The 26,030-nt window shown below is 65.5% G+C and overlaps 8 protein-coding genes across 8 annotated transcripts; 3 read left to right on the top strand and 5 right to left on the bottom strand.

Annotated features, from left to right (window-relative positions):
• Window positions 1-80: 80 nt before the first annotated feature.
• Window positions 81-1,040, bottom strand: MICPUN_101033 (predicted protein; the record flags this gene model as incomplete). Its single annotated transcript, XM_002502844.1, has 1 exon — window positions 81-1,040. One exon carries the CDS (start codon window positions 1,038-1,040, stop codon window positions 84-86), a length of 957 nt encoding a protein of 318 aa, XP_002502890.1. The 3' UTR covers window positions 81-83.
• A 112-nt stretch (window positions 1,041-1,152) lies between these two features.
• Window positions 1,153-3,706, top strand: MICPUN_59363 (predicted protein; the record flags this gene model as incomplete). The annotated part of the gene is made up of 2 exons (XM_002503203.1): window positions 1,153-3,584; window positions 3,673-3,706. 2 exons carry the CDS (start codon window positions 1,153-1,155, stop codon window positions 3,704-3,706), a joined length of 2,466 nt encoding a protein of 821 aa, XP_002503249.1.
• A 51-nt stretch (window positions 3,707-3,757) lies between these two features.
• On the bottom strand, window positions 3,758-5,956 carry MICPUN_59362 (predicted protein; the record flags this gene model as incomplete). The annotated part of the gene is made up of 1 exon (XM_002502843.1): window positions 3,758-5,956. One exon carries the CDS (start codon window positions 5,954-5,956, stop codon window positions 3,758-3,760), a length of 2,199 nt encoding a protein of 732 aa, XP_002502889.1.
• Window positions 5,957-6,148: 192 nt separating this feature from the next.
• Window positions 6,149-8,149, bottom strand: MICPUN_59361 (predicted protein; the record flags this gene model as incomplete). Its single annotated transcript, XM_002502842.1, has 1 exon — window positions 6,149-8,149. One exon carries the CDS (start codon window positions 8,147-8,149, stop codon window positions 6,149-6,151), a length of 2,001 nt encoding a protein of 666 aa, XP_002502888.1.
• A 234-nt stretch (window positions 8,150-8,383) lies between these two features.
• Window positions 8,384-10,739, top strand: MICPUN_59360 (chaperonin; the record flags this gene model as incomplete). Its single annotated transcript, XM_002503202.1, has 5 exons — window positions 8,384-8,417; window positions 8,549-8,610; window positions 8,771-8,843; window positions 9,004-9,071; window positions 9,211-10,739. The coding sequence occupies 5 exons, from the start codon at window positions 8,384-8,386 to the stop codon at window positions 10,678-10,680; spliced, it is 1,707 nt and encodes a 568-aa protein (XP_002503248.1). The 3' UTR covers window positions 10,681-10,739.
• MICPUN_59359 (predicted protein) lies at window positions 10,704-24,044 on the bottom strand (the record flags this gene model as incomplete). The annotated part of the gene is made up of 3 exons (XM_002502841.1): window positions 10,704-23,601; window positions 23,737-23,832; window positions 24,006-24,044. The coding sequence occupies 3 exons, from the start codon at window positions 24,042-24,044 to the stop codon at window positions 10,804-10,806; spliced, it is 12,933 nt and encodes a 4,310-aa protein (XP_002502887.1). The 3' UTR covers window positions 10,704-10,803.
• Window positions 24,045-24,467: 423 nt separating this feature from the next.
• Window positions 24,468-25,276, top strand: MICPUN_105730 (predicted protein). Its single transcript, XM_002503201.1, has 2 exons — window positions 24,468-24,572; window positions 24,693-25,276. Exons 1-2 carry the CDS (start codon window positions 24,554-24,556, stop codon window positions 25,196-25,198), a joined length of 525 nt encoding a protein of 174 aa, XP_002503247.1. The 5' UTR covers window positions 24,468-24,553; the 3' UTR covers window positions 25,199-25,276.
• An 18-nt stretch (window positions 25,277-25,294) lies between these two features.
• On the bottom strand, window positions 25,295-25,843 carry MICPUN_72031 (predicted protein; the record flags this gene model as incomplete). Its single annotated transcript, XM_002502840.1, has 1 exon — window positions 25,295-25,843. A coding segment is annotated over one exon (549 nt), but the record flags the coding sequence as incomplete, so codon positions are not given.
• Window positions 25,844-26,030: the final 187 nt, after the last annotated feature.

The following is a 26,030-nucleotide window of genomic DNA, read 5'->3' as shown; positions in this document are numbered from 1 at the left end:
ACGCGAAAAGAGAGACACGATGCGGGAAAACGAGACCTCCCTCGGTTCTCGAAGCGAGACTAATGTTAGTCGCGTCCGTTTTATTACAACAACCCCTCGTCGTGAGCAACCTCGGCGATCTTTCTCAGGTGCTTCAGCAGCTTCTTCGTCGCCTTCCCCGCGCCGCTCTTCTTCCGTTTGGGTTGAACCTGCACCGGACCCTTCGCCGATGGCACGGCGGTCCCGTCCGGCATGATGACGGCGGCGGCCTCCGCCTCCTCCTGCGCTTTCTTAAACGCCTCGCGCTCAGCCTCAGCCTCCTCCCTCTCCCTCCTCGCCGTCGTCGCCAGCTGGCCGAGCTCCTGCCGCGTGAACGTCCAGTCCTCCCTCTCCTGCAACACCCCGAACACCACCGATTGAACATCCTTGTCCCCGTTTAGCAATGCGGACCGCCACATGTGCGCGGTGGACTCCACCTCGGGCGGCACGGTGATGAGCCCGATGCCGTTCTGGATGTTCTCGACCGCGGTCTGGATGGGGAGCACGTCCTCGTCGCTGAGCTGTCGCAGCGTCTTGGTCACCCTTCCTTCCGCGCGTTTACGCGCGATGTTGCTCGTGATGCTGATGGCGGCGTAGACCTCCTCGCGTAGCTCGTCTGGCATCTGGATCTTCGCAACCGAGGTTTTGGGCAGCGCGCAGAGCTCCTTGGTCAGGCCCTTGTACTCGTCGATGAGGCGCTTGATGGCAGAGCGGTTGGGCCTTCCGCCGTGCATGTAAGGGTCGTAGTCCTCATCATCCTCGGCATCGCCGTCGCCGACGAGTTCCTGCGAAGACCGAAGGCGGCGCGAGTTGAACCCCGCCGCGTTGCACACGTGCGGGGGATGCCGGCTGGACGTGGCGGCGGTGCCGTAAAACTCGCGAAGCGGGGCCTGTCTCGCATGCTCGGCCGAACGCGCGGGGCGAATCGGAGGCGTCGACACGCGTCGGACGCTGTGTACGGTGACGACGAGTGCCGCCGAAGAGGCTGTCGCGGCGGCGACGGCTCGGGCGATGGAGGCCATGGTGGTGGGTGCCGCCCGGTAAAATGCCGAGGCCCGCCGAGCGCGTTCGGGATTTGCGTGCGCCAAAATGGGACGGGGCGGCCACAAATCGCATCTCGGAAGGCCCAGCGCGATGGGTCACGGCGATGTGGGCGATGATGGCAACCTCGAGGCCCTGCCCGACTTCGAACTAGTCATACCCCGCAAGCGAGGACCCCAGCACAAGAGGAGGTCGGTGGAGCAGGTCTACATCGAGGCCAGGAGGCCCGAGCTTGTGTGCATGGCGTGGGTGCCCGAATTGCGGACGGTCTTGGCGGGACGGGAGGACGGTAAGGTTGCCTACTGGAGGCTGATGGTGCTCAACAACGACGTGACGATATCGAAGGACTGTCGAGTGTTCGAAGGCCACCGCGGCAGGGTCGGCTCGATGCTGTCCCTGAGGGAACAGGCGGATTGCTTCTCGGGAGCAATCGTCGTCTCCGGAGGTGCCGATGGCCAGATTCGCGTCTGGGACCCGAGGGTCGAGATCGAGGGCGCCGTCCAGGACATCTCCGGGCACGACGGAACCGTCACCGCGCTCGCCCAGTGCCACGCGTACCTCGCGTCCGGCAGCACCGACAGGACCGTGCGACTGTGGCGACCCGGGGGCACGCCGGGTGAGGTTCCGAAGAAACCGTCCGGAGTGACGTACCCGTGGTTCGAGCCGCACAGGGTGTTCATCCTCGGCACGTTGCCCGGCTGGATCAACACGCTGACGTTCGACTCCACCGGTGAGGTCGGGGACCTCGGTTCGCTCTTCGCGGGGGACTCGGAGGGCGCCGTCGTTCGATGGAGACCGGCGAAGTCGATACGCGACCTCGGCGGGTGTGACTTTGTCGAGGGATCGACTCACACAGAGGGATCGACTCACGACGAGCCGTTCGAGCGCGTCCCGCTGGACCCCAACGGCAGCTCTCGCGGCGTGTTCAAGGCTCTGTACATCGCGGAGGAGAACATGGTCGTGACTCTGGCGTACGATATGAAGGCGAGGGGTTACGATACGTTGAGCGGGCGCCGGATGATGGAGCTCGATAATCCGGAGCGATGCATGTTCACCGCAGTGGTTTACGTCGGCGAGACCCGCGAGCTGTTCCTCGTCGACCGACGCGGGTACTTTTACATATACGACCTACGTCTGGAGTGCGTCACGCTGAGGGAGCAGCGCACGGGTCTCGCGACGGTGTTCGATGAGAACACGAAGAAGGGGGATTGGTTGCCGGCGGCAGATTTGGCGCTGCTTCGTGGCGCGCCCAGCCTCCGGGCCCTCGTTCTCACCGCGCAAGGCTTGGTCAAGGGGATCCAGATCTGCCGCGAGAAGATATTTCAATTCCTTTACAAGCCGGGGGAGGGTCACGTCGGGCCGGTCATCGCGCTCACGGCCGGGATGGTCGACGACCAGGAGCGAATAATTTCCGCTTCTCAGGATGGGTCCATCCGACATTGGGACACCTACGACATGTGCTCGCTGCGGGTGTTCACCGACGACTCCGCGTCGGAGATTACGTGCCTGGCCTACTCGCGTCACAACAGGAAGATCATAACCGGGCACGAGGGAGGCGAGGTGAGGCTGTGGGGCGTGGATTCTGGTCAGTGCAAAGTGATGTACGTCCCCGAAAAGGCGCATGCCAACACGGTTTCGTGCTGCGCTCTCGTCTCGACGACCGACCCGACCACCGGCGAGGCCATGGAGACGCTCTACACCGCGGGCTTCGACGGCAGGGTCGGATTATGGGACCTGCGGTCGACAGATGGGCGGTCACCGTACCTAAAACTGGGGTGGAAGGCGCACGAGAAGGAGATTCTCTCATGCGTCGCGTGGGCGTCCAAAGAGTGCGTCATCACCGCCGGGAACGAGGGGATCATCAGGCTGTGGAAGGGACCGGAAGAGTTGATCGGCGAGCTGACGGGTCACGAACGCGCGGTGACGTGCATGGCGATGCGCGGGACGACGCTCTTCTCTGGTTCGGAGGATCGTACCGTTCGGGTATGGGACACGGAGAAGGCGTCAAGTGAAGGCGCTCTCCTGGAGACGCTCGACGGTCACGAGAGCACCGTGGTTGGGGTTTGGGCGATGTCGTCCACCGGTCACCTGATTTCCGTGTCAACACACGATCCAACGATCACGGGCGAGCGACAGGGTAAGTTAATCTTATGGGACGTCCAGCAATCCGAGGTTATCGAGGGTGCGCTGAGTGACGAAGTTAAGGCAGACCTTGAGGAGAAAATTGGGCGGCTGAAGGAGGGTCTCGAGTCCGAGAAGGACGAGGAAAAGAAGGTGAAGATCAATGAAGTCCTTACCGGTTTCGAGACGCAGCTCGAGGAGTCGAGTAAGGGTGAGGTTTCGATGCAGCGGCTGATACTTGACACGTTCACACATCCGGAGAAGTTCAGGTCTGTTACCGTGAGGGAGGGTGATAACCAGGTGCTGCTGGGAACCGCGGAGTGCAGCATCGTGGCAACTCGCGCGCTGCCAGAGGACGTATGGACGGAGTCGGGGCTCCCGCCTAGACAAAGCAACTGCCCACCGTCGCCTGCACTGTCGGACGACGAAGACGAGGAGGACGAAACGAATGAAGCTGGAGGCATCGACGACTACGGGGACATCGATGCACAGTTCGCGGCAATGGGAGGCAGACTCGAGACTGTGAGCGTTTAAGATCTGACTACACTAGCATCTAGCTACATTAATCGACTACATCCTAGCTACGCATGAGCACCAACGCGCGCGCGAACGATGCCGCGGCGCTGGATTCCTCGCTCGGAAAACTCTCGCGAAGGAACTCCTCAATCTCTGCGGCTGTCTCCATGTCGCAGACGTACTCGGCCAGAAAGGCGTTGTCCTCTTCACCCGTGAACATGGAGAGTTGCGCATCAGCCCACCCCAACAAGTCTCCGCTCAGCGCCGGCGCGGAGTCCGTGAACGCCGGTGCAGCAACCCTCGTTTCAGCGTCTAGCTTGCTCAGACGGAGCGCCTCGGCGAGCGCGGCGTCTTCATCCATGCACTTCGGCATGAACCCAGCCGCGTCGTCATCGTCCGCCGGCGAGGACTCCTCAATCTCTGGCTCCTCCGTCTCGGGCTCGTCACCGTCATCACGCAGCGCCGCCGCGACCTCCTCCGCCTCCCCTCGATCACACCCCGCCGTCGCCGCGACGAGATCCGCAGCCTCCTCCAGCGTGTCCATGGACGACACGAGATCGGCCAGACCGACGGCGGCTTCATCATCCGCGTCGAAACCGCAGAGCTCCGCGAGTCGATCGCGCGGATCTCGAGCCTCCGAATCACGATCACGAAACCCTAAACCGCAACGCGCGGGTTCATCGAACGACTCAAACTCCGCGCGCGAGGCGCGGTCGAGCTTCTCCTGCTCCTCGCTGAGCCGCTTCGCGAGCTCGAACGCCTCCTCTTCCGTGAGCTCTCCCCAGAGGTCGCCGCATTCGACGTGTAAGCCCACGCGGCGGGTCGGCTCGGACTCCGCCTCGAGGAGGCTACGTCGCAGAGCTTCGCGCAGGTCAGCCTCTTCCTGGTCCATTTCCGCTTCGTCTCCGCGCGAAAGGTGCTGCCAGGACGGCGAGTTTTCCGCGCCGGCGATCGGTCCGAATGAGAAACCTCCACTGGGCGAAGCCTCCCATCCCCGAGTGTCGCCGCCGCCGGCGTACAAGTAATCGTGATCCTCCTCCTCCTCCTCCTCCTCCTCCGATTCATCGTCATCGAACGCAACGTCGCGATCCTCTTCAACGTCCCCGCCGTAAACGCCTCCGCCGGTTCCCTTGCGCGCGCCCGTGTACCCGAGCGACGACCTCTTCGGGTCCCCCTTCCCGTGCCCCCTTCGACGAGTACCGACTGCCCCGCCGCGACCCGCCCCGCCGCGGGGGACCCGCGAAGGCGGCGGCCTCGTCGCCCCGGGTCTCACGGGAGGCGGCCTCGACCTCGCCGACGCCGACGCCGCCGGACGCGAACGGTCGGGGTAGTCCCCAAAGGCTCGAAGCGCGGCCAGCGCCGGATCAAACGCGGGCGCCCTCGTCGCCTCCTTCGCCGCCGCCGCGACTGGAGGCGCGTTCTTCGCCGCCTCTTTCGCCGCCGCCTGCCGCCTCTTCGCCTCGGCGAGCCGCTCCTGACGCGACTGCCTGAACGGCGACGGCGCCGCGATCATGCCCAGCGCCATGAGCGCGGCTCTCTGGTCGTGGTGCGGCGGCGGCGACCTCGTCGCAGACTCTGGCGCCGCCGCGCCGCCGAGCGCGGCGAGTCCCCGGTCGATCGCCTCGAGCACCTCGCCGCGTCGTCGACCGGGTGCGGGCTCGTCGACCTCGGCGTCGAGGATGCTCGTGATCCCCCGGCCCCGTCCCGCTCGCGCAGCCTCGTCGAGATCCCGGACGTGTCTGTCGTGCATCTCTCGCAGCGCGTCCCAGTTTTGATCCCAGTATCGCCACGTCTTCATCATGTTGGCGTACACGTGGAAGTGGCGCGTGGACTCAACCTTGGCGTTCACCGCCTCTCTCACCGCCCTCTGCCTGGCCTCGACGCGGCGCTGTTTCTGCTGCGCGAGTACCTCCGCGGACCTCACCTTCTCCTCTCTCCGAGCCCGCGATTCTTCCTCCCGTGGCTCCGGCTTTTCGGGCTTCGGCTTCAGGCCGGCGACGCCCTTCATGGTGGCGTGCCCGGTCCGGTCCTGGTGCCTGAGCAGCAGCTGCTGGATCTTCGCGGCGTGATCGCCCTGAATCTCGACGCTATCGTGACCGGCGACGGAGCCTCCCGCGCCCACCGCAGCCTTCACCATCGCCAAAAGCTCCGCCTTATCGCCCCGAACGTTGCCGATGACTGTCGCCACCTTGCCTTTCGGCCGCTTCTCGACGGTGACGGGCATCCCGCCCTTCTTTGTGCCGCTCACCTGGAACGGCATGACGATACCCGACCCCCGGAGCCTTCGTCGCCGCCGCCACCAGGCGCGCCTCGCTCTGCTGCCCCGACAACAAACTGATCCCTTTCAAGAGGACACCGGACCTCGTTCCAACCAACGCGGACGACATCTGCTCATTCATGGTCGCGACGATGCGATGTCGTCATCCAAAAGCTAACTGCTACTGGCTAAGTCTCAGTCTAACACCACCGCGTCGTCGTACGAGCCGAAGTACGTCGACGCCGGGAGGTGATCCTGCGTCGGCGGCACAGCTGTGCCCCGCCGGCGAATCGCGAGCCCGTCCCGCGTTGACAACCCGAGATGCGCCGCGAGCGCCGAGCGCAAACCGCCGAGCGTGGTGGTCGACGCGACGGCGACGTCGCATATCCTGACGCCGCCGGCGCCGGGCATGCCGCCGCGGTACACGGGCACGAGGACCGCGCCCTTCCTCACCGCCGCCGCCGCCGCGGGGGAGGGTACGCCCGCGGCCCAACGCGCGCCCGCGCCAGTCAGCACGCTCGCCTCGCCGCCGACGACGCCGACATCGTCGTCGCGAGGGTGAGGATGAGGCTGATGTTGGTGTTGAGAGTGTTGAGAGTGTTGCGGTGGAGGAGGTGGAGGAGGTGGAGGAGGTGGAGGCCGCCGCGGGGTGCGGAACGACGACGGGGAACTGTGGCGGGCCGCCGCCGTTGAAGGGTGACTGATCCGGGGAGGAGGTGGAGGCACCGCGTCCCACGCCGGATCCTCCGCCTTCCTCGCCGCCGCGGCCATCACCTCCCGTCTCGATCGCTCCATCTCCTCAAACCGATCGCCGATGGCCAGTCGCACCGCCTCCCGCTCCATGGCCAGGACAGCCTCCGCCTCCTCCGCCTTCTCCGCGATGGCCGCCTCGCGTCGCTCGATGGCCGCCTCGCGCTCCTTCACGCGGCGGCGGTCCTCCTCCCCGCGACGCGCGAGCGCCTCGCCCTGCGCCGCGATGCGCCGGGCGTCCTCCTCGAGCCGTCGCTCCACCTCGGAGACTTCGCGCATCGCGGACGCGTGCTCGTCCCTCTCCGCTTTGCACTTTGCCATCGTCGCCTCGCACGCGTCGAATTGCGCGTCCAACTCGCGCCCGCGGGCGTCCAGCGCCTCCGTCTCGTTCTGCACCGCGCGCTCGCGCCGTTCCAATACACGCTCGCGCCTTACAAGGTCCTCCGCCCGGGACGCGAGCTCCGCGGTGGCTGACGCGATCTCGTCCTCGCGATCCCTCGCCGCCCGCTCGCGCTCGCCGAGCTCCTCCTCCCTCCGTCGTAAGCGCTCGAGCTCCCGCGCGACGTCGTTCGCGGACCTCGCCAGTCTCTCGTGTTCCCTCCGCTCCCTCGCCGTCTCCCGGCGAACCGCCGCGCGTCGCTCCCTCGCGTCCCTTATGCGAGCCTCGATGGATTCCAGACTCGCCTCGAGCTTACGCACGTGAGCGACGTAGTCCTTGTGCAGCGCGCGTTTGAGCGCGGCGTACTCCACGTTGAGCGCGTTCTCGACGTCGGGGAACCACTTCTTGCGACCGAGCATGACGTCGGCTTCCACGTCGTCGTCGGAGGAGGACGCGTCGTCGGAGGCGTCGTCGGAGGCGTCGTCGTCGTCGCCGTCACCGCGCCGAGACGTCGTGAATCTTCCGCGCGACGCGAGGCGCGGGGACGCGACGCGTTTGGCGGTGGATCCACCCACGCGGCGCATGATCGCCTCCAGCGCGCCGGATCCCGACCTTCCGGGTGTGCGCATCGATGACGGCGTGGGGGAGGGGGCGGGTGCGATCGGGAGCGTCGTGGTCTGCTCGGGTGCGGATGCCCGCTCGACGGGCTCGGTCTCCTTCTTCGTCGTGTTCGCCTCGGTGTCCGCGGCGCTCTCGGGCGGTCGCGTCTCGTCCTTCGGAGGATCTTCGGGCAGGGATTGCGTCACGCTCGTCGTCAGATCTTCAGCCTCGGCCGCGTCGCCCTCGAGGGGAACCTCGAGTGCGGCCACGAGCTCCGGCACGGACTCGATCTGGAAGAAGTCGTCCGCCTCGTGGCATTCGCTCCAAACGAACGTGTCCCGTTCCACCTTGCCGTCCTTGTACATGACATGGAGCTCGTCGAAGGGAATCGGGCCCTGCTGCGCGACGACACCCTTCTGGTACGCCTCGACGTGGAGGTAGTACCACGGGGCGGACCGGGGGTCCATCGCGAAGGTCCGCGCCCGCTTCAGTGCGCCGGCCAACTTATCAAGATGCGCCACCTGCGTCGGACCTCCCATTTCGTGGTTCGTGCTCCCGATTGACACACGCTGCGAGCCGATCTGTTTGAAAAGCGCGATCTCGGCGCAGCGCAGTGGGCAGATCAACTGGCGCCTCCACACCGCGCTGCTTGAATCCAACCCAGGAGAGTCGCGGAGTTCACGAGTGAACGTCCGGTCAAGATGCAGGGCATGCAAAGCCCCATCATGGTGATGAGTGAGTGCCCCTCGCCGCTCGAGATCTGACCCGCCGCCCAGCCGAAGAAACACTTCCCTTCTCGTTCAGGCTTTCCCCTCCCTCCCCGTGAGTCCATCGACTGACCGATCGCGCCTCTCCGTCCCATCCAGACACCAACACGAAGCGTGAGACCGGTCGCACCGCGCAGCTGAACAACATCGCCGCCGCTAAGGTGCGTCGCGTCGCGAATACCCCATCCCCACGACCCGGATCTGCGGTCAAAGCCCCCGCGCGCGTTCGGCGCCAACCGCCACATCCCTCGAGCCACGGAGGGTCGACGTGCGAAGACCCGCGACTGAACCCCTCTTCCCCGTCTCTGCGCACCTCCACAGGCCGTCGCGGATATCATCCGCACCACGCTCGGTCCTCGTTCCATGCTCAAGATGATCCTCGACGCTTCCGGAGGTGCGCTTCCACCCCGATCGGCCCCTTCCATCTCCAGCCCCGCGCCGGCTGTGGGCACACCGCCCCGATCGCGCCCAAAACTTTTACGAGATCCCGGGACCCGGACGGCAGCGCTGACCGACGTCCCCGCTCATCCCAAACCCTTCCTCCGTCGACCCAGGTATCGTGCTGACGAACGATGGCAACGCCATCCTTCGCGAGATCGACGTGACTCACCCCGCGGCCAAGGTGCGCGCCCGCACCCGGACCCCTCGAAAAAGTCAAACCGAGGAGGACGAAACGTCGCTCGCCCACTCATCGCCCCAACCCACAAAAAGTTTACGATCGATCGCTGACCCTCCCCGTTCGCCTCTCCGTCCCGACGCAGTCCATGATCGAGCTCAGCCGCACGCAGGACGAGGAGGTCGGCGACGGAACCACCTCCGTCATCATCCTCGCGGGCGAGATCCTCCACCTCTCGCAGCCTTTCCTCGAGAAGGACATCCACCCCACCGTCATCGTCCGAGCGTACATGAAGGCGCTGGACGCGGCGGTGAAGATCATCGATTCCCTCGCGTTTCCCATCGACGTGGACGACCGCCAGCAGCTCATGAACATCGTCAGCAGCTGCATCGGCACCAAGTACACCAGCCGTTTCGGCCCGCTCATGGCTGAGCTCGCGTTGGAGGCTGTGCTGTGCGTGGCGGTGGACAACGGCGACGGCACCAAGGAGGTTGACATCAAGAAGTTCGCCAAGGTTGAGAAAATCGCCGGCGGTAGCATCGACGACTGCCGCGTGCTGAAGGGCGTGATGATGAACAAGGACGTCGTCGCGCCCGGCAGGATGCAGCGCAGGATCGAGAACCCGCGCGTTATGCTCCTGGACTGCCCCCTCGAGTACAAGAAGGGTGAGAACCAGACCAACGTCGAGATCACCAAGGAGGAGGACTGGGCGGTGCTGCTCAAGATGGAGGAGGACTGGATCCAGGGCGTTTGCGCGCAGATCGCCGCCTTCAAGCCCGACATCGTGGTCACGGAGAAGGGACTCAGCGACCTCGCCACCCACTACCTGTGCAAGGCTGGCATCACCGCGCTTCGCAGGGTGAGGAAGACGGATAACAACCGCATAGCGCGAGCCACCGGCGCTTCCATCGTGCACCGCGTCGAGGAGCTCAAGGAGGAGGACATCGGCACCGGCGCGGGCCTCTTCAAGGTGGAGAAGCTTGGAGAGGAGTACTTCTCCTTCTTCGTCGACTGCAAGGAGCCCAAGGCGTGCTCCATCATCCTCCGCGGCGCTTCCAGGGACGTCCTCAACGAGGTTGAGCGCAACCTCCAGGACGCGATGGGCGTGGCCAGGAACGTCGTGCACGATCCCAGGCTGCTGCCCGGCGGCGGCGCGGTCGAGATGGCCGTGAGCCGCGCCATCTCCGAGGAGGCGCTCAAGATTGAGGGCGTCGAGCAGTGGCCGTTCAAGGCTATCGGCCAGGCTCTCGAGGTTATCCCCAGGACCCTCGCGCAAAACTGCGGCGCCAACGTGATTCGCACCCTGACGAAGCTCAGGGCCAAGCACGCGGAGTGGACGGCGGAGAGCACCGGCGGCAAGGCTTGCACTTTCGGCATCGACGGCGACAAGGGCACCATCGTCGACATGAAGGAGCTGGGTGTCTGGGAGGCGTACGCCGTCAAGGTGCAGAGCATCAAGACGGCGGTGGAATCCGCCGCGATGCTCCTCCGCATCGACGACATCGTGTCCGGACTCAGCCAGAAGGGCGGACCGGGCGCCGCGGCTGGCACGGGCACCGGTGTCGCGCCCCAGCAAGACGACGAGGAGGACCCTCCCGAAAAACTGGGGGAGTAAACTACGACGCGTGATGGTTGGCTCGCTTAGAATTTCTCTCACTCTTACATTCCTTCTACAATTTGTTGCGTGTTGTCGCGCGGGGATGTTTACCCGGCCAACGCTATCTCTCGTGGAATCTGGCTAGCCGAAGCCGAAACCCTCACTGCCTTCTCTAATTGCGAACAGAAGCCGGTCTTTCAGCTCCTCCTTCGTGTTGTACTCCGGCAGGTCCAGCTGGTTGAAACACGTGTGCGCGCTGCAAAGCCTCTGACCGCCGCCGTACGCCTTGTGAATCTGAAACCTCTGCGGCCCGCTGATGCCCTGCAGCGCCTTGAAACCGTCCAACGGAACCTTGGACGTTCCCGTCACGAACATCAGCAAGCGCGCGCGGTCCTCCTCGCTGAGGTCCTTCACGACCTCCCAGAACCATCGCACCTGCGGCGCGGACGTGGTGTACCCGGTGTACTCCGTGTTGTTCTTCAAGTCGTCGATGTCAATCTCGGGCGTGCCCGATATGAGCAGCTCGAGCTCCGACGGGTTGAGGATGGAGATGATCTCGTGCGGAACTATGTCGTTGAAACCCTCGGTGAACGCGGCGATCTGCTCCTTGATCGCGTTGGTCATCCTGTGCGCCGCGACGAGGTTGACGTACTCGAGTTTGTTGTCGTCGGTGACGCTCACGTCCCGCCCGTCGGGGATCAAGTCGACAACCGTCTCCATCCCAAAATAATCAGCCGTCGCGGACATGGTCAGGTAATCGAGCCCGCTCTCCTCCAGCGGGTGCTCCAGCATGTACACCAGACTCTTGTGGTAGTCCGGGTCGAACGCCTCCATGTCGTCGTAGTTGAGCGGTATGTTCAGCATGTGCTTGTAAAAAGGCCGGGTGAAGTGCGCGTCAACCAGGTACCCGTCGTACACGGCTTTACCGATGATCCGACCGATGAACTTGAAGTACGCCAAGTGCGTCTCGTTGATGCCGGAGTTGCCGAACGGCTGGTACGCGCCGTCGCCGGACGGAGACAGCTCGAACAGCGCCTTGTCGGGGTTGAACATGTCCCTGGCGAGGAGCATGTACCACTCGCGGGAGACGCCGCCGGCGTCGATGCCCTCCTCGCCGGAGAACTGAATCGTCAGTCGGCCCCTCAGCTCCGCCGGCTTGAGGTGCTGGAGCTGCATGAACGAGTCGGTGAGCACCTGCTTGCGGTTGATCTGCGCGCGGACCGGGCCGTGGTGCGATCCCCGCATCTGCTCGCGCTCCGCGAGCCGTTTCAGCTTGCCGCGGATGTACGACCGCTTGTTGTCGAAATCCAGCAGGCGCGGCTTCTCCAGCATGAGGCGCAGGCTGCCGTCGAGCAACCCGGGCTGCGACCGGACCAGCGCGTTGACCACCGAGCGGTGCTCGTTGGTGAAGTTCCACACGCTCGTCACCCCGCCCGGCCCGTCTTTGTCCGCGCCCGCGTCCGCCTCCTCCTCCGCCACCGGCGCGAGATCCGCCCCCCCGGGATGAGACGCCGATGGACCACTCGAGTGAGGAGCCCGGCCGCCAGCAGTCGCCGCACCATTCGCGGGCGTCGCGCTCCTCGCGAGTCCAAACGCGGGTGACGTCACCCTCGACAGACCAAACGCGGCGCGGTCGTCCGCGTCCAGGCCCGACGACGCCGCATTCGACGACACCAAACCCTCGTCGGACCCCACGACGCCGCCCCGCTCGGGCGAGGAGATGGTCGCGTTCCTTCCTCCCGGTTCCTCGACGGAGGCTTCGGGGGCGACTCGCTTGGACGCGTCGTTGATGGCGGCGGCGAGGGCAAAGTACGCCTCGACGACGGGCTGGATCTGCCTCGCGCCCGCGGGCAGCGCGGGCGCCGCGGTGCCCCCCCGGGAGGACGCCGCCGCGACGGCCGCCGCGGCGGCGATCTGCGGCTCGAGCACGGTGCACGCCTCGCTGAGCGCGGCCCACACCGGGTTGAGCTCGTCGGCGAATGATTGAATCGCTCGGCCCATAGCTTTTCGTCGTCGACGTCGCTCGGCTTCGACGTCGGCGCCGGAGCGCGGCGGCGGGATCACTTCGCCGGGGCCCGCGCCGGCGGCCGCGAGGGCGTTACCCGCCGCCTCAGTCTCCTCGCGTTTGGCCGCGTCGACGTCAAACTTGAGAAGCGCGGCGACGACGTGCGACACGCGAAGAATCGCGGAACCCGACGACGCGACGGAGGGGGGAAGCTTCGCCGCCGCCGCCGCCGCCGCCGCCTCAGCCTCCGCCTCCTTCGCGCCCATCGTCTGCGCGGTCCTCCCAACCGACGCGGTGAATCGCACGGATTCGAGGTTAGCCACCGCGTCCTCGATCCTGGACCTGACCTGCGCGGAGAGCGCGGAGGCGAGCGCGTCGCGGGCGGCGGGGGCGACGTCGGCCAACGCTCGGCACACGTCGGCGGCTTTGGCGTAGACGGAATCGGTGAGCCCGTCGCGGCCGAGCAGGGTCGCGACGGCGGAGAGCCGGGCGTAGTCGGACGCGAGCGCCTCGCGGATGCGGGCGACGGCGAAGTCTTCGGTTCCGTGTGGCCTGACCATCTCGACGTCCTTTTTCTCGTCCTTTTCCTTGTGAAGAGCCATCCGCGTTGACGCCGTGTTGACGCCTTCGTCCATCGCGAGCGTCGCGTCCTCCTCCCCGGGCGCCTCCGTGATCTCCGCCGCCGTCCTTCGCGTCTCCGCCTCCTTTTTGCTCTTCTCCTCATTCGCCTTTCTCCTCGTCTCCTCCGCCTCCCTGTGTATTCGCAGAGCCCTGACGTGGTAGTCCAACTCGAACGCGCTGGACCTGAGCGTCGCGTCCAGCAGCTGCAGGATGAGCTCCAGGTGACCCACGTGCGGCGCAAACGCGGTCGATCCGAGGCACCTCAGCAGCAGCGCCACGACGCCGTCGCCGCCGGCCGAGCCGGCGTCGGGCCTCGCCGCGGGAAGCGGGATGGAGGCCGGACTTCTGGTCAGGACCGTCTCGTCCGTGCCAATCTCGTTTGCAAATTTCGGGGGTGACTTTGCGCCGAGCGCCCCCGCCGCGGCGGCGTCGGCCGCGTCGCTCAAAGTCACCGCCAGCGCGGGGATCCTCCTGGATATGAACGCGCTGTGCCTGGCGAGGAACACCGCCGTCTCCAGCGCGCGTTTGGCGAGGAGTCTCGCCGCGGCGTCGGGCTTGGAGCATACGACGTGCACGTCCCGGCCGTAGAGCGCGCCGCAATCGCCGCCGCCGCCCTCGTTGGCCTCCATCACGGCTCGCAGGTTGGCGAAGAGCAGCCTGAGGAGCGCGTCGCGGGTCGGCGCGTGCGCCGCGAGGTTGAGGAGAACCTTTGGGAGCAGGCCCTTAGCCGGGGGCGGCGCCAGGCGAAGCAGCCTGACCAGCGTGAGGAGCGCGTCGCGGTCCACCGCGGGCGACGCGAGCTTCGCCGCTTTCGCGGCTCTGTCCGCGGCGGTTAACGCCCCGGCCAACATTCGTTCGCCCCTGCCCCCCCGACCGCCGCCGCCGCCCAGCGGCCCCGGGCCCGAGAGCCCGAGCATGGTCCTGAGCTGCCTCGAGAAGGCGGCGGCGGCGGTCCCGCCGGCTTCGTCGTCGTCCTCCATGCCGTCGGCGGCTGCCGCCTCCGCCGCGGCTCTGGCGGCTCCCGCGTTTTGAAACTGCCGCATCTGCTGCGCGTGCCTCTCGCGGAGCGTCCTGGCCTCAGCCTGAAGCGCCTCGGGCAGCGTCGCGAGCACGGACTCGTCCGCGGAGAGGAGCACCTCCTGTCGAAGCTCCTCGGGAAACGACGCGATGACGGACGCGTTGTCCATGCCGCCCTGCGCCGCGCCTCCGGCTTGCGCCGCCGCCTGCGCGGCGGCGGCGGCTGCTTCGGCGGCGGCTCTCTGCGCCTCCGTTCGCTCACCCTCGGGCGCGGCGGCGGCGGCGGCGGCGGCCCGCGCGGCAGCCTCCGCCGCGGCTTGGGCGGATCGCCTCGCGTCCTCCGCGGCGCGCTCGCGCATGACGCGGGCGACCTCCCGGCTCTGCTGCTGGACAACCTCAGCCTGCATATCCGGCGGGAGCGCGCTGATGAAGGACGGGTCGATGGGCTCGAGTTGACTCGAGGCGGCGGCGCTGGCGTCGGCGCTCGTGTTTCGTCGGTTGAGCCTGGCGATCTGCCGATTGGTGGCGAGGAGTTCCTCGCGGAGGTCGGGGGGAAGGGCGTTGAGGAACTCGGAGTCGATGGGCTGGTCCTCGGGCTCGGGTTCCTCTTCGTCCTCGTCGTCGTCCTCCTCCTCGGAAGGTTCCGCGGTGATGGGGTGCTCCCGGATCTCGTCGGCGGCAGTCTCCACGGGGGGCGCCTCATCCGCCACAGGAGGAGCAGGCGCCTCCGCTTCGGGCGTCGAGGAGGGCTCCGGGGCACGTTCCGGCTCGGGTTCAGTCGCCATCTCCACGTCACCCTCCGTGGTGGTCTTCTCGGGCTCCGCCGCCGGCTGGTCGGCAGCCGGCGGCGGCTGAGCGGCGGGCTCCGCTCGGAGAATACCCGCGAGGTGCGCCTCCAGGTCGCTCGCCGCGGCGTCCAGGCACGGGTTGACGTGCCGGGGCGCGACGCTGCCGCGGCTCGGATCGGCCCAGGTCGCCGCTCGCGCGTCACCGACCCGCGGCGGGTCCCAGCGCCTGCCGCCGTCGTCGCCGCCAGCTGTAGATGAGCTAGCCGCGCCGCGACCCCCGTCGGATCGCTCCACGCGAAGCAGCGATCCGAGATCCGTCACCTCGGGCAAGACGAAGAGCCTCCCATTCTGTTCGCCGGCGCCGATGACCTGGAACGCGCCGCGACCGCCCGTTTGAGGCGCGCCGGGACCGACGGCGAGTCGAGACATCTCGCCGGAAATCGACGCGAGAACCGAGTGCATCCCGGCGGCTCGCGGCGTCCGACCCCGCAAAGCCTCGGCTCCGCCGGCGCCCGATCCGCCGGCGGCGTTCGCGTTCGCGTTCGCGCTCGTGCCCCCCCGCGCGAAATCGACGGGGCGGCGGCCCAGGAGCGGATGCTCGAGCGGATCCATCCCGCCGGCGCCGCGGGTGGGATCGTAGATGAGCTCCGCGTCGGTGGCGATACCCGCGCTGGTGGAGTTTGCGCCGCCGCGCCGCGACGCCGGGCTCGTCGCGGCGCCCCTTCGAGCCTCTTCGAGCGAGTTTCGGAGGTTGAAGATGTCGGAGAGGATGCCGCCGCCGGCGAGGTTGTTGGCGCCGCGCGCGCGAGCGGCGCCCGCGCCCCCCGGCGCGCCCGCGCCGGCCACGAGCGACCCGATGTCGTCCGGCCGCAAAATCGCGCGACCGCCCCGTCGCATGACCAGCTCGCGAAGCCGGTTGTCCCTCACCCGCAACTCGACGACGGGGGCGGGCCCGCCGCCCTGGGCGCCAACCTGGTTCGCGATGTTACCGATGAGACCCTGCAGCTGCTCAGCGAGTCTGGCGCCGTCGTCGTCGTCGCCGTCGTCGTCGTCGCCCGCGTCGACGCCGTCGTCGTCGCCGTCGTCCTCACCGCCAAAGTGCATCACGTCCTCCTCTTCGCCGTGTCCCAACGCGTGCGCGTGGCCGTGGAGCGGGACGATCTCACCCGGTCCCCATCCACCCGGGGGTGGGGCCGCGTCGGTACCGTGCTCGTCGAACGGGGGAAAGAGGTCGAAGTGGTCGTCCTGGTCGTCGACGTCCCACCGGTCGTCGGCGCCAACTTCCTCGTCTCCGTCGTCGTCGACGTCCTCCTCGATGTTGATCTCGGCGCCCTCCTCCTCATCGTGATCATCGTCTTCGTCATCGTCCTCGGCGTCTTCGTCCTCGGCATCCTCGTCCGAGGCTTCCATCTCGTCGTCGTCGTCGTGGCCGTGGTGGTGCCCGTGGTCGACGGCGGCGTCCTCCTCCTCGCCGTCGCCCTCGTCGTGGACCATTTCAACCTCCTGCTCTTCGTGATCGTCCATGAGGTCGATGTCCGCCTCGCCGTCGGAGTCCTCGTCGGATTCATCGTCGTCCTCGTCCTCTTCGCCCGACTCGTCCTCCTCGCCCGACTCATCCTCGCCGGATTCGTCGTCGTCCTCGTCGTCGCGGTCCATCGACTCGAACATCTGACCGGCAACCTGCTCGAGCTGCGCCATCTGCTCCGGGTCGTGCTCCGCCGCCATCGTGGCGGTTCTCGCCAGCCCGTGGCCCCCTTCGTTGCCCTGCCCACGATTACGTCGCTCGATCGAGCCCGGCGCGTTCGCAGCATCGGCGGCGGTCTCGGCGGCGGCGGTCTCCCCCGCGCCCTGCGAGAGCCGCGGGTGCGACGCAGGCGACTTGGGCGGGGGCGCCGGCCGCGTCATCACCTCCAGCGGCCGCAAGATCGCGTTGACGAGCACCGGCGCGGCGGCGTCGTTGAGGTCCACCCCGTCCAGCGCCGCGCACATGGCCGGGAGGAGGTTCGCGTCCTTCATGCACCGCTGCAAGTCACCGGCGTACCGCCTTTGGAGGTCCTTGCCCTCGCCGTTGTTCTGGGCACCCGGCGCGGACCCCGCGGGTTTACCCCCCGCGTACGCCAGGAGAGCGTTGACCAGATCCACAAACGCTCGAGCGGGTCCCGGGCCTTCGCGAGCGTTCTTCACGAGCGCATCCGCCGATTTCAACGCGACGCTCACCTCGTGAAGCACCCTGCGTCTCGCCTCCGACGATCGGACGCAGAGCGCGAGGAGAAGGTACGCGGCTCGTTCGCCGCCGTCCCATCCGCCCGCCGCGGGCCTGCCGTCCTTGTCGGCTTCGCCGAGCTTTGCCTTGGCCTCGGGGAGCTGGACGTAGAGGACGTGCTTGAGCAGGCCGCTCTTGGCTCCCTCGGTCGGCGCGTCCATGCGAAGGATCTGCCCGGCGGCGGCGCCGTACACGAGGGTGAAATCGGTGAGCAGGCGAAGCGCGAGGGAGGCGCGAACAGCCGCAAGCGACGGCGCATTCACCTTCGAGTCAACCTCCTTCGAGTCAACCTCCTTCGAGTCAACCTCCTTCGAGTCAACCTCCTTCGAGTCAACCTCCGCGGATGTTTCCATGGCGTCCACGGCTGCGGTGCCGCCCCCCTCGCCCCACTCGGCGGCTCGCTCCGCGTCCGTCGGATACGCCATCACCGCGTCGACGAGCGCCTGGATCACTGTCGCGAACGACGGATGCGCCTTTTTCTTCCCGTGGCCCTTGCCCTGGCTCTTGGCCGCGGTGTCACCAGCCGGAGACTTGAGCGCCCTGGACGAAGGGGACGCGAGGTAGGCCTCCCTGTCCTTGGGTGAGACGTCGGTTCTGGGGTCCAAATTGCGACCTTGCGAAGATGCGACCTTGCGATTCTCGTCGTCGATGTACCTCTTGCGAAGATGCACAAAGAAACCAACCTGCCGCGGGTCTCCTCTGGCGCCCTGCGTGATGACGCAGCACTTCTCCATGGCTGCGACGAAAGCCGCGGGGTCCCTCGAGATGACCGGCATAGCCTGCGGCATGAACCGTCGCGAGTTGATCTTGGATTGATCGCCCAGGATCGTGTGAATCTCCGTGGCCATCGCAGCCTGCAGAACCTCGGGGTCCTCGACCACGTGTCGCAGGATCGAAGACGCCAGCGCATCGTACGCGGCAAACGCGAATTTCCTCGGGACGTTCAGTAACGTGTTTATGCAGTTTTTGGGCTTGAGGAGCATGCACGCGCGGCGGTGGTCCTTGGTCAGGTGCGACAGCAGCTGGAGCGCGGCTTGCACGCCACCCACGTCCTCATCCGACGTGAGCGCACCCACGATGGTCTCGGACGGGTCCACCTCCTCGCCCTGGGTTTCAGTAAGAAGCAGTATGTCGATGCACAGTTTCGTCGCGCGATCGCACATGTCGTCGTCGAGGTAGCCCATGGGTGAGCCGATGACGGACTTCAGCGCATCCGCCGGGTTCGTCTTGTGCTTCACGTACGCGGCGTCCAGCTTATCCTCGTCGGTTCTCTCCTGCTCCAGGCGCTGACGCATGTTCGGGCGCTTGGTCTCCCATTCGTTGGAGGTTCTGTCAAACTCCATCGGCTTCACGCCTCGCCACTGCGCGATTGCGTGGATCACCAGCACGAGCGTCGCGAACCACTTGGGCATCACCGCCGAGCCCGACTCCTTGTGCTCTGAGAGGAATCGCTCCAGCGCGCACACGGCCCTGTCCGTAAAGTCCACGAGCATGTTATCGACGCGACTGGCGCGTTCAGCCTGCACGTCCCCGGGCTCGGACGAAACGGTCATCAAACAGTCGACGTCCGCGGCGATTTCTCGCAAACCGTTTCTGTCCGAGAGCAAGAGCGCGAGGAAGCGGCTGTTGGTGTACAGGTCCGGCTCGGAGAATGTCTCGGGATCGAAAGCGTTGACGACCATCGTCAAGATCCGGGTCATCGCGCTCTTCTGCTCGGCTTCCTTTGCGGGACCGACTGCGGCTTTGAAGAGGCCGACGCAAGGGAACACCATGTCCTCGTTCGCCTGGCAAATGTCCATCATTGGCTCGATCAGGTCTGCCGCCGCGGGCATTTTGCATTCGCGGTCCAGGAGCGTGCGCAGGCAGGTACTCGCCGGGAGTCCGTCGGCCATGAGTTTCTCCTGTGATATGAGCTCAATCTTGGGCTCCGCGGCGGGCGGAGCGGCGTCAGCAGCCTCGGCTTCGTCCATGGACATGGCCATGGCCCTGGCCAGCTCATCCTGCGACGGCGTGATTTCCTCCTCCTTCTCCTCCTTCTCCTCCTTCTTCTCTTCGGGGGCGGGTGTGGTGGTGGCAGCCGCCGCAGCAGCAGCCTCGTCCGCCGCCGCCGCTTCCTCCGGGTGCGTGAAGAGCCACTCCATGGCGATCTCGATGGACTGCCCGCGCACCGCCACCAGCGCCGCCCTCGCCTGCGGCTCTGAAAAACCCATCTCCTGGATAGACGCCATCATGGAAGGCGACGGAACAAACGGCGGGGGAGGAGGCGGCGGGGCTGGCGCGAGCCCGCCAAGCAGACGCGCCGCGCCGCCCGATCCGGTCCGCCCCCGCCTCGGCGGCCCTTCGTGCGCGTCAACCTTCCCGGTGCCGTCGCGGAGGTGCCGCATCGCCGCCATTAGCACCACCAGCACTTGCGTGGGGCAGGACTTGAGGGAGTCCGAGTTCCAAATCTTCATCAACGCGGGGAGCATCGCGGCGTGCAGTACATCCGCAAACTGCTTCACGGTCGGCGACGAGTCCTCCTTCATACTCTGCTCAAACACCGCCGCGTCGTTCCTGGCGATGATCTCATCCAGCGCCAACACGCCGCTGACGTAAGTCTCAGCTTTCTTCGCGAGCTTGTTCGGCGCGCGAAACTTGGGAAGGCTCGCGGTGAGGAGCGTGGCGGACACGGATGAGCCCATCAGCACGGCGATGTTAACGAGCTGCTGAATCAGCCCGATGCCCGTCTTGAGCGCATGCTCCATGATCTCGGCGCGGTTTTGCCACTTCTCATGCTCTGTCTGGATTTCGGTCTTTTCCGCCCCTTCTTCAAGAGGCTTCAAGGCGCTTTTCTTCCCAACGCATCTGACATATTGCTGCCACACCACCGCGAAGGCCTCGGCGATTAGGTCGAGGCCGGTGCCGTCGGTGGCGGTGGAGTCAGCCACCCTCTTGTAGTTCTGGCGCATGTAATTAAGCACCAATCCCTGGCTGCATCGGCGTCTGGTGTCGATGAGAATCGCGTACACGTCGTCAAACGCCCGCTGCGCCCGCCTGAAGTCCCGGTGGTCATCGGTTTCCTTGTAGTCAAATTCGGCGATTTCCTGCAGGGTTCTGCACACCTGCACAGCGAGCTCGCACGCGGCGCCGCGCGACTGCACAGAGTTCTCGTCGCGGTGCCTATGTCTGATCCCGCTCGCGGCCTTCGCGAGAGACGAGCAAAAGTAGTTGTGCGAGGTGACAAAGTGGTTGGACAGCGACTGCAGCGATTGCATCAGCTGCAACACCTCCACAGACTGCTTCGCCAGGCGGATTTTGCCCGATAATGCCGCATCCACATTTGGGTCGTTCTCATCGAAATCCTTCTCTTGACCTCCCGTCTGCTTGCACCACTCCGCGATGTGCTCCTTGACTTTCTTCTGATTTTCCTCCATATCACATTTTCTCAATCCGTACTCATCTTGGAGCACTGCTGCGGTGGCCTGCACCTGTCGCTGGAGGTGTGAAATCCTCGTGATCAGTCCCGGAACCCAACCATTGGCGTCGTGAGACCTATGGGAAGTCCAGCTGTCGTCGCCGCTGCACAGCGTTGGTAGCATGCCGGGAGACGATCTGATCAGCGTGGTAGTGAGGTTGAGTAGCGCCTCCGCGTCTGCGAGCGCTGCGCGAATCTTCTTTGCCTTCGCTGCGATAGAATCAACAGGCAAGGGATTGGGTGCCCCGTGGCCGATGGTTTCCATTTTCTCTTCATTGATGCAGCGCCACTGGAAATCCCTCATCGGAGCGAAAGGCGGATACAAGTCGTTCTCATGACCGTGACTCATCGCGAGGATTGCCTTCTCGACAGCCGTGCCCAGCGCAACCTGCACCTTTTTGGCGAGCTCCTTCGAGTGTTGCCCAGCGAGTGCGCGGAGCGTGACGGAGAGCGCGTGGCACTGCGACGAGGAAGAAAAATTTGGTCCGTGCAGTGGCAGGGTGTGCAGCTGAATCAGGAGCTGCATTCCGCCCTGCTCAACAAACTTCTGGCCGCACTCGTCCGTGGGGAGCATGCTGTCGATCAGGTGCGCCGCGTTGGCCACCGCCTCCATGAGGAACGAGGGCGAAAGCTGCTTCTCATCCGGCTCTTCCTTCTCGGCAGAGTCCGTGTCCATTCCTCTGGGAGAATCGCTGGCGCCACCCGGGCTAGAGTCGCCGTCCATCCTCGCCTTCTTCACCGGGTCCTTATCAACCTTGGAATCCTGCGCATGCTCCACGGTGCCGCCGCCCAGTTCCACCAGCCGACGGAGCACGTCCACCGCGAGTCTCACGCCCATATCCTGGAGGCTGGGGACGTGCCTGAGCAGCTCGTCCAGGTTGCCGCCGATGGTGCTCGCAGTCTCGCCCTGCAAGAGCTTGGCGTAGGTGCGGGTGGTAAAAGCATCGGCGAGCGCATCCAGGGCCCTGGACTTCTTCACCCTCTCGAGGCCCTCCGCGGAGAGCGACAGCGCGCCCAGAGTGACGGGCAGACACGCCAGCGCGTCCGCGGATGGCAACGGCGCGTGCTCCTTGGGCTTTTCCCAAGCCGCGATGAACGCCTCGGGGGTGCCGTGCTTCTCGAGCTTCCAGTAGCTCGTCGGCTCGTGGTTCATCACGTCGCACAGGAGGTTCGCCGCGAGCGAGAACACCCCGCTGCCGAACAATCTGGCGCTGCCGAAGATGTCGTTCAGCGCCAGGCACAACTTACCGTCGTCGAGACCCGCGGCGGGGACGTTGCCCATCCCCGGGGAGAAATTCGTGAGCGCCATCGCGCGCATCAGAGCCTTAATCAGCACCCTGCGCTGCGACGACACCAAGTGCACGCTCCCCTTCTCGTTGTCCCCGTCATCCCTGTCCTTATGCGTCGCCTCGAACTCGTCGAGCGCGTCCCGTGTCTCCTGCCGCAGCCTGTCCACCACGAGGTCCAACCCGCCGAGCTCGCGGAAAGCCGCCGCCGCGGCGCTGGCGTAATCCATGAAAATCTCGAGCACGTGCACCGCGTGGGACACGATGTGCAGGTGCCTCGGGTTCCTGTTCCTCAACAGCGGCAGCAACACGGGGAGCAGGCTCACGTCCCGTAAGGTCTGGCACCCGCCGTGGGATATGACCAGGGTGCCGAGCAGCGCGACGAGAGCCTCCGCGAGGGGCACCGGCGCGTCAGCCTCCGCGTTGATGGACTCAACCTCCAGCGTTGGCAGCGAGCTCTCGCCCACCTGCTTACCGATGGGCGGCGACGGCGCCGCGGTCAGCCGCTGCACCGCGCTGTTCACCAGCGCGGCGAACACCTGCGGCTGGCCACCCGCGCGCATCGCGGTGATGACCCCGCCCTGGTGCGCCCGGTCACCCGCCAACGCGGCCAGCACCCTGAGTGCGAGTTCCACCACCGCGGGGGGGCACCCGCCGTCTCCCTCGAGCCTCAGTATCCTCAGCAGCTCCGCGACGAACTCCGGCGAGGGCTCCCTGATGAACTGCAGCCCCTGATCGTCCCCGCCCGCCGCGGTGAGCTCGCTCTGCAGCAGCACGCAAAACGCGCACAGCCGAATCTGCGTCGCAATCGCCGCGCCCCGCATCGTCGCCGCGAGCTTCGCCAGCCGAACCCTCGCGTACAGCGTGAACTTGAGTTCGTCGGGTACGCCATGCTTGCTCACCAGCTCCGACGCCGTCGCCATCGGTGACCCGGCGCGAACATCCTCGGCGATGAGCCTGGTCGCGCCGTCGCCTTCGCTATAAAATTCAAAGTGAACGTCGCAGCTGTTTCCGCTCTCCAGGTCGTTCGCGCCAATCTTTTGGCCAAACACCGTCGCGGAGGACGCGACGGACCGATTGTTCGCGCCGCGCTCGGCCGCCTTGTGCTCGTCACCGCCCTTGGACGCGCCGTCGTGCAGTCCGGCGCAAAGAGCGGCGAGCCGGCCCGCCATCCTCGCATCCGCCCTGAACCTGTTGCTGGAGCGCGTACCCGGGGGCCTGCGCGTGGCCGAGGCGAGAACTCCGAGCGCACCGAGCGCCACGTCATCGTCTTCGTGCGCTAGGAGCGACGCGAGGTGCTCAGACGACGCGTACATGTGCCTGTTGGCGCAGTTGTCCAGGATGACGTTGGACGTCCTGAGAATCCACAGGCACGGCGCCAGGGGGAACGGCTCCGCGACTGAACGCGTCAGATCCCTGAGCTCCAGGTCCGCCCTCGGCTTGACGTGCTGTTCGAAGAACTCATCGAAGTGGTTGAGCACCGCGATCCAGTGTTGAAAGTCACCCTGCGTTTGTTGGCGAGGACGGGGGCTGGGTCAGTCAGGGAAAAGTGCTGTTCGGGAGTTCGTTCGGCGGCGGCGGTTGGGCGGGGTGCGACGGGATTGGCGGGTCGCGGCGGGGAATCGGGTTCAGCGACTCACCCTCCCAAACGTCCATGCAAAAGGACCGAACACATCGGCCAGCTGCAGGCACGGCGTGGCCACGATCTTGTCCACCAGGGCCTTCACGGCCGAAGGCTGTCGAGGAAGCGCGAGAGGGAGATGAAGTCAGTCGAAGGGATCTGAGAGTCGGCAAACCTAACGGAGGGTACGCGCGACGATGGGGCGTGGAAGGCCGCATGCGAGCGATTTGACCCCGGGAAATCCGACCCTGATGGGTAGGGATTGCGATTCTCGGACGGGACACGCACCGTCTCCACCTTCCTCTTGGCTGGCGTTACCTTCCCCATGGAACCCTCCTAACCGGATGGCGCGCCCGATGCCTCTGGAAGGTCCAACCAGATCGACAGCTGGGCACCCCCAGTATCCGATCGCCGGGATCGACCAACCGGGCTCTCTCCCAGCCTGATCAACGCCCAATCGCGTTTGGTAGCCGAGTAGCGCGCCTAAGTGCGCACAACCTCGCTAATGACGCGCCGGGCAGGTGCGGGAAGCAGGCCCTCCTCCCGGCGGTGCCCAAGTTTTCGAAGTGACTGGCCGGCGAAATGACGCTAATGGCAAATGTACCGAAATGTGAACAACTAAATAGTTACACTAAAATGAAAACCATAATTCAGCAACACTCGGCATAGCGTTTTTAGTTTGTCGCCGGAAAGAAATTATTTTCCTAACCGTTTCAAATGCCCGCCCCACTTTCTCGAGGACCAGAAGAGCTTGGCTGAGCGCCCCCTCGCTCGAACAACCGGATCGCACGGGGTGACGTCCGAGGGATCATCGTAGGGATAAGGACACGGCCACCATGGCGGGGGCGACCAGAGGTGCGCTCCGAACCCGCTCACTCCACGCCCGAAACAGCGATTTCCACAACGGTTGTTCGGCACCTCTCCCACAGCCTTCGTCTCCTTCGGCTGACCTCTCCTCCCTTCCCACGTGGACAGACAACACGCGCGTGAGCCCGTCGTTTAAGATGAACGCGCTGCTGGTGTACTGCGCCCTGGTCGTCGACGTCTTCGTCGCCGCGTACGCGGACATCACGTACGGCTCTACGTCCCAGGTGGACGTCATGGCCACCATCTTTCAGATTTGCTCCTTCTTCCTCACCGTGATGTGCCTGTACAACATGATGTCGGAGACGCAGCTGGTCAAGAGGGCGATGTTCTTCAAGCTCGCGGACGAGTTTGCGCCCGCGGTGTTCCTCACATTCCTGTACTTCGTCTTCATCCTCGCCACGCGCTTCTACAGGCTCGGGCTCGTGTACCAGAACTACCCACACCTGCAAATCTGGAACGAGAGCGCTTTCACCGGACTGTACATCTTCACCAAAATCGTCCAGGTGATGTACTACTCCACGGTGGTGTGGTCGATGCAGAAGCTGTTGGCGTCGCCCGAGCTGTTCAGGAGTTCGCAGAGTAGCTTTCACTCCGTGTACCCAGCCAACAACTGAACACAGTCTACCATCGGGGACACGGGAGAGAATAAAACTATAGTAGTCTTAGCAGTTGACATAGAGAGGCCATCTAATAACGCTCGTCTTTTAAGCCTTCCTGCGCGCAACGATCTCCGCCTCCCACGCCTGTCCCACCGGCGTCGTGAACTTCCCGGCGGTGGACTCGAAAAACTGCGAGAGATCCTTCCCCTGCGCCCTCTCGTACTCCCCCGCCTGCATGATCATCTCGAGCTTGTCGAGGTCCTTCAGCAGCTTGGCCTCGTCCGTGACTTGGTCCTCGTACTCGTGCCACAGCGCCTCCACCTCCTCACCGCCCAACGAATCACCGAGCATATCGCGTATCTTGGCCATCGCGTCAGCCTCCATCTTTGCCTTTTCCTCCTTGCTGACCGGGTCGTGCGGCGTGATGTCGCCGACGATGGCTTCGGCGAGGTCGTGAATAAGCGCGAGCTTCACGCACCGATTCTGGTCTAAACCCGGCATCTCCTTCGCCGCAACCATCGCCATGAGCGACATTCTGTACATGTGATCGGCGATGGACTCCGGCTTGTCCACGCCGTGGTTCACCCAGCCCGTACGTGGCGTGAGCTTGAGCTGCTGCGTCAGGTGGAGGAAGCTGATCGCGCGTGAGGCCGATGAAGCCTCCTCGGCCATGTCGTCTCCAGCGGATGCTCGGACCGGGTAGGCGAAACGAGCGCGACACAGTTGGGCGCGCGTGCGAGCGAGGACGTGACTTGCGACGGGGCAAAATCCACAAGCGACGTGCATGTAAGCGCGGCGCAGCTCGCTGTGGCTGAGAGTTCGCGAAAACCTATTGCGACAGGAAGAG

Source organism: Micromonas commoda, chromosome 6 (assembly GCF_000090985.2).
Source record: "Micromonas commoda chromosome 6, complete sequence".
In the NCBI taxonomy this organism is placed as follows: Eukaryota; Viridiplantae; Chlorophyta; class Mamiellophyceae; order Mamiellales; family Mamiellaceae; genus Micromonas; species Micromonas commoda.
This window is presented reverse-complemented; position numbering and strand designations above follow the sequence as displayed.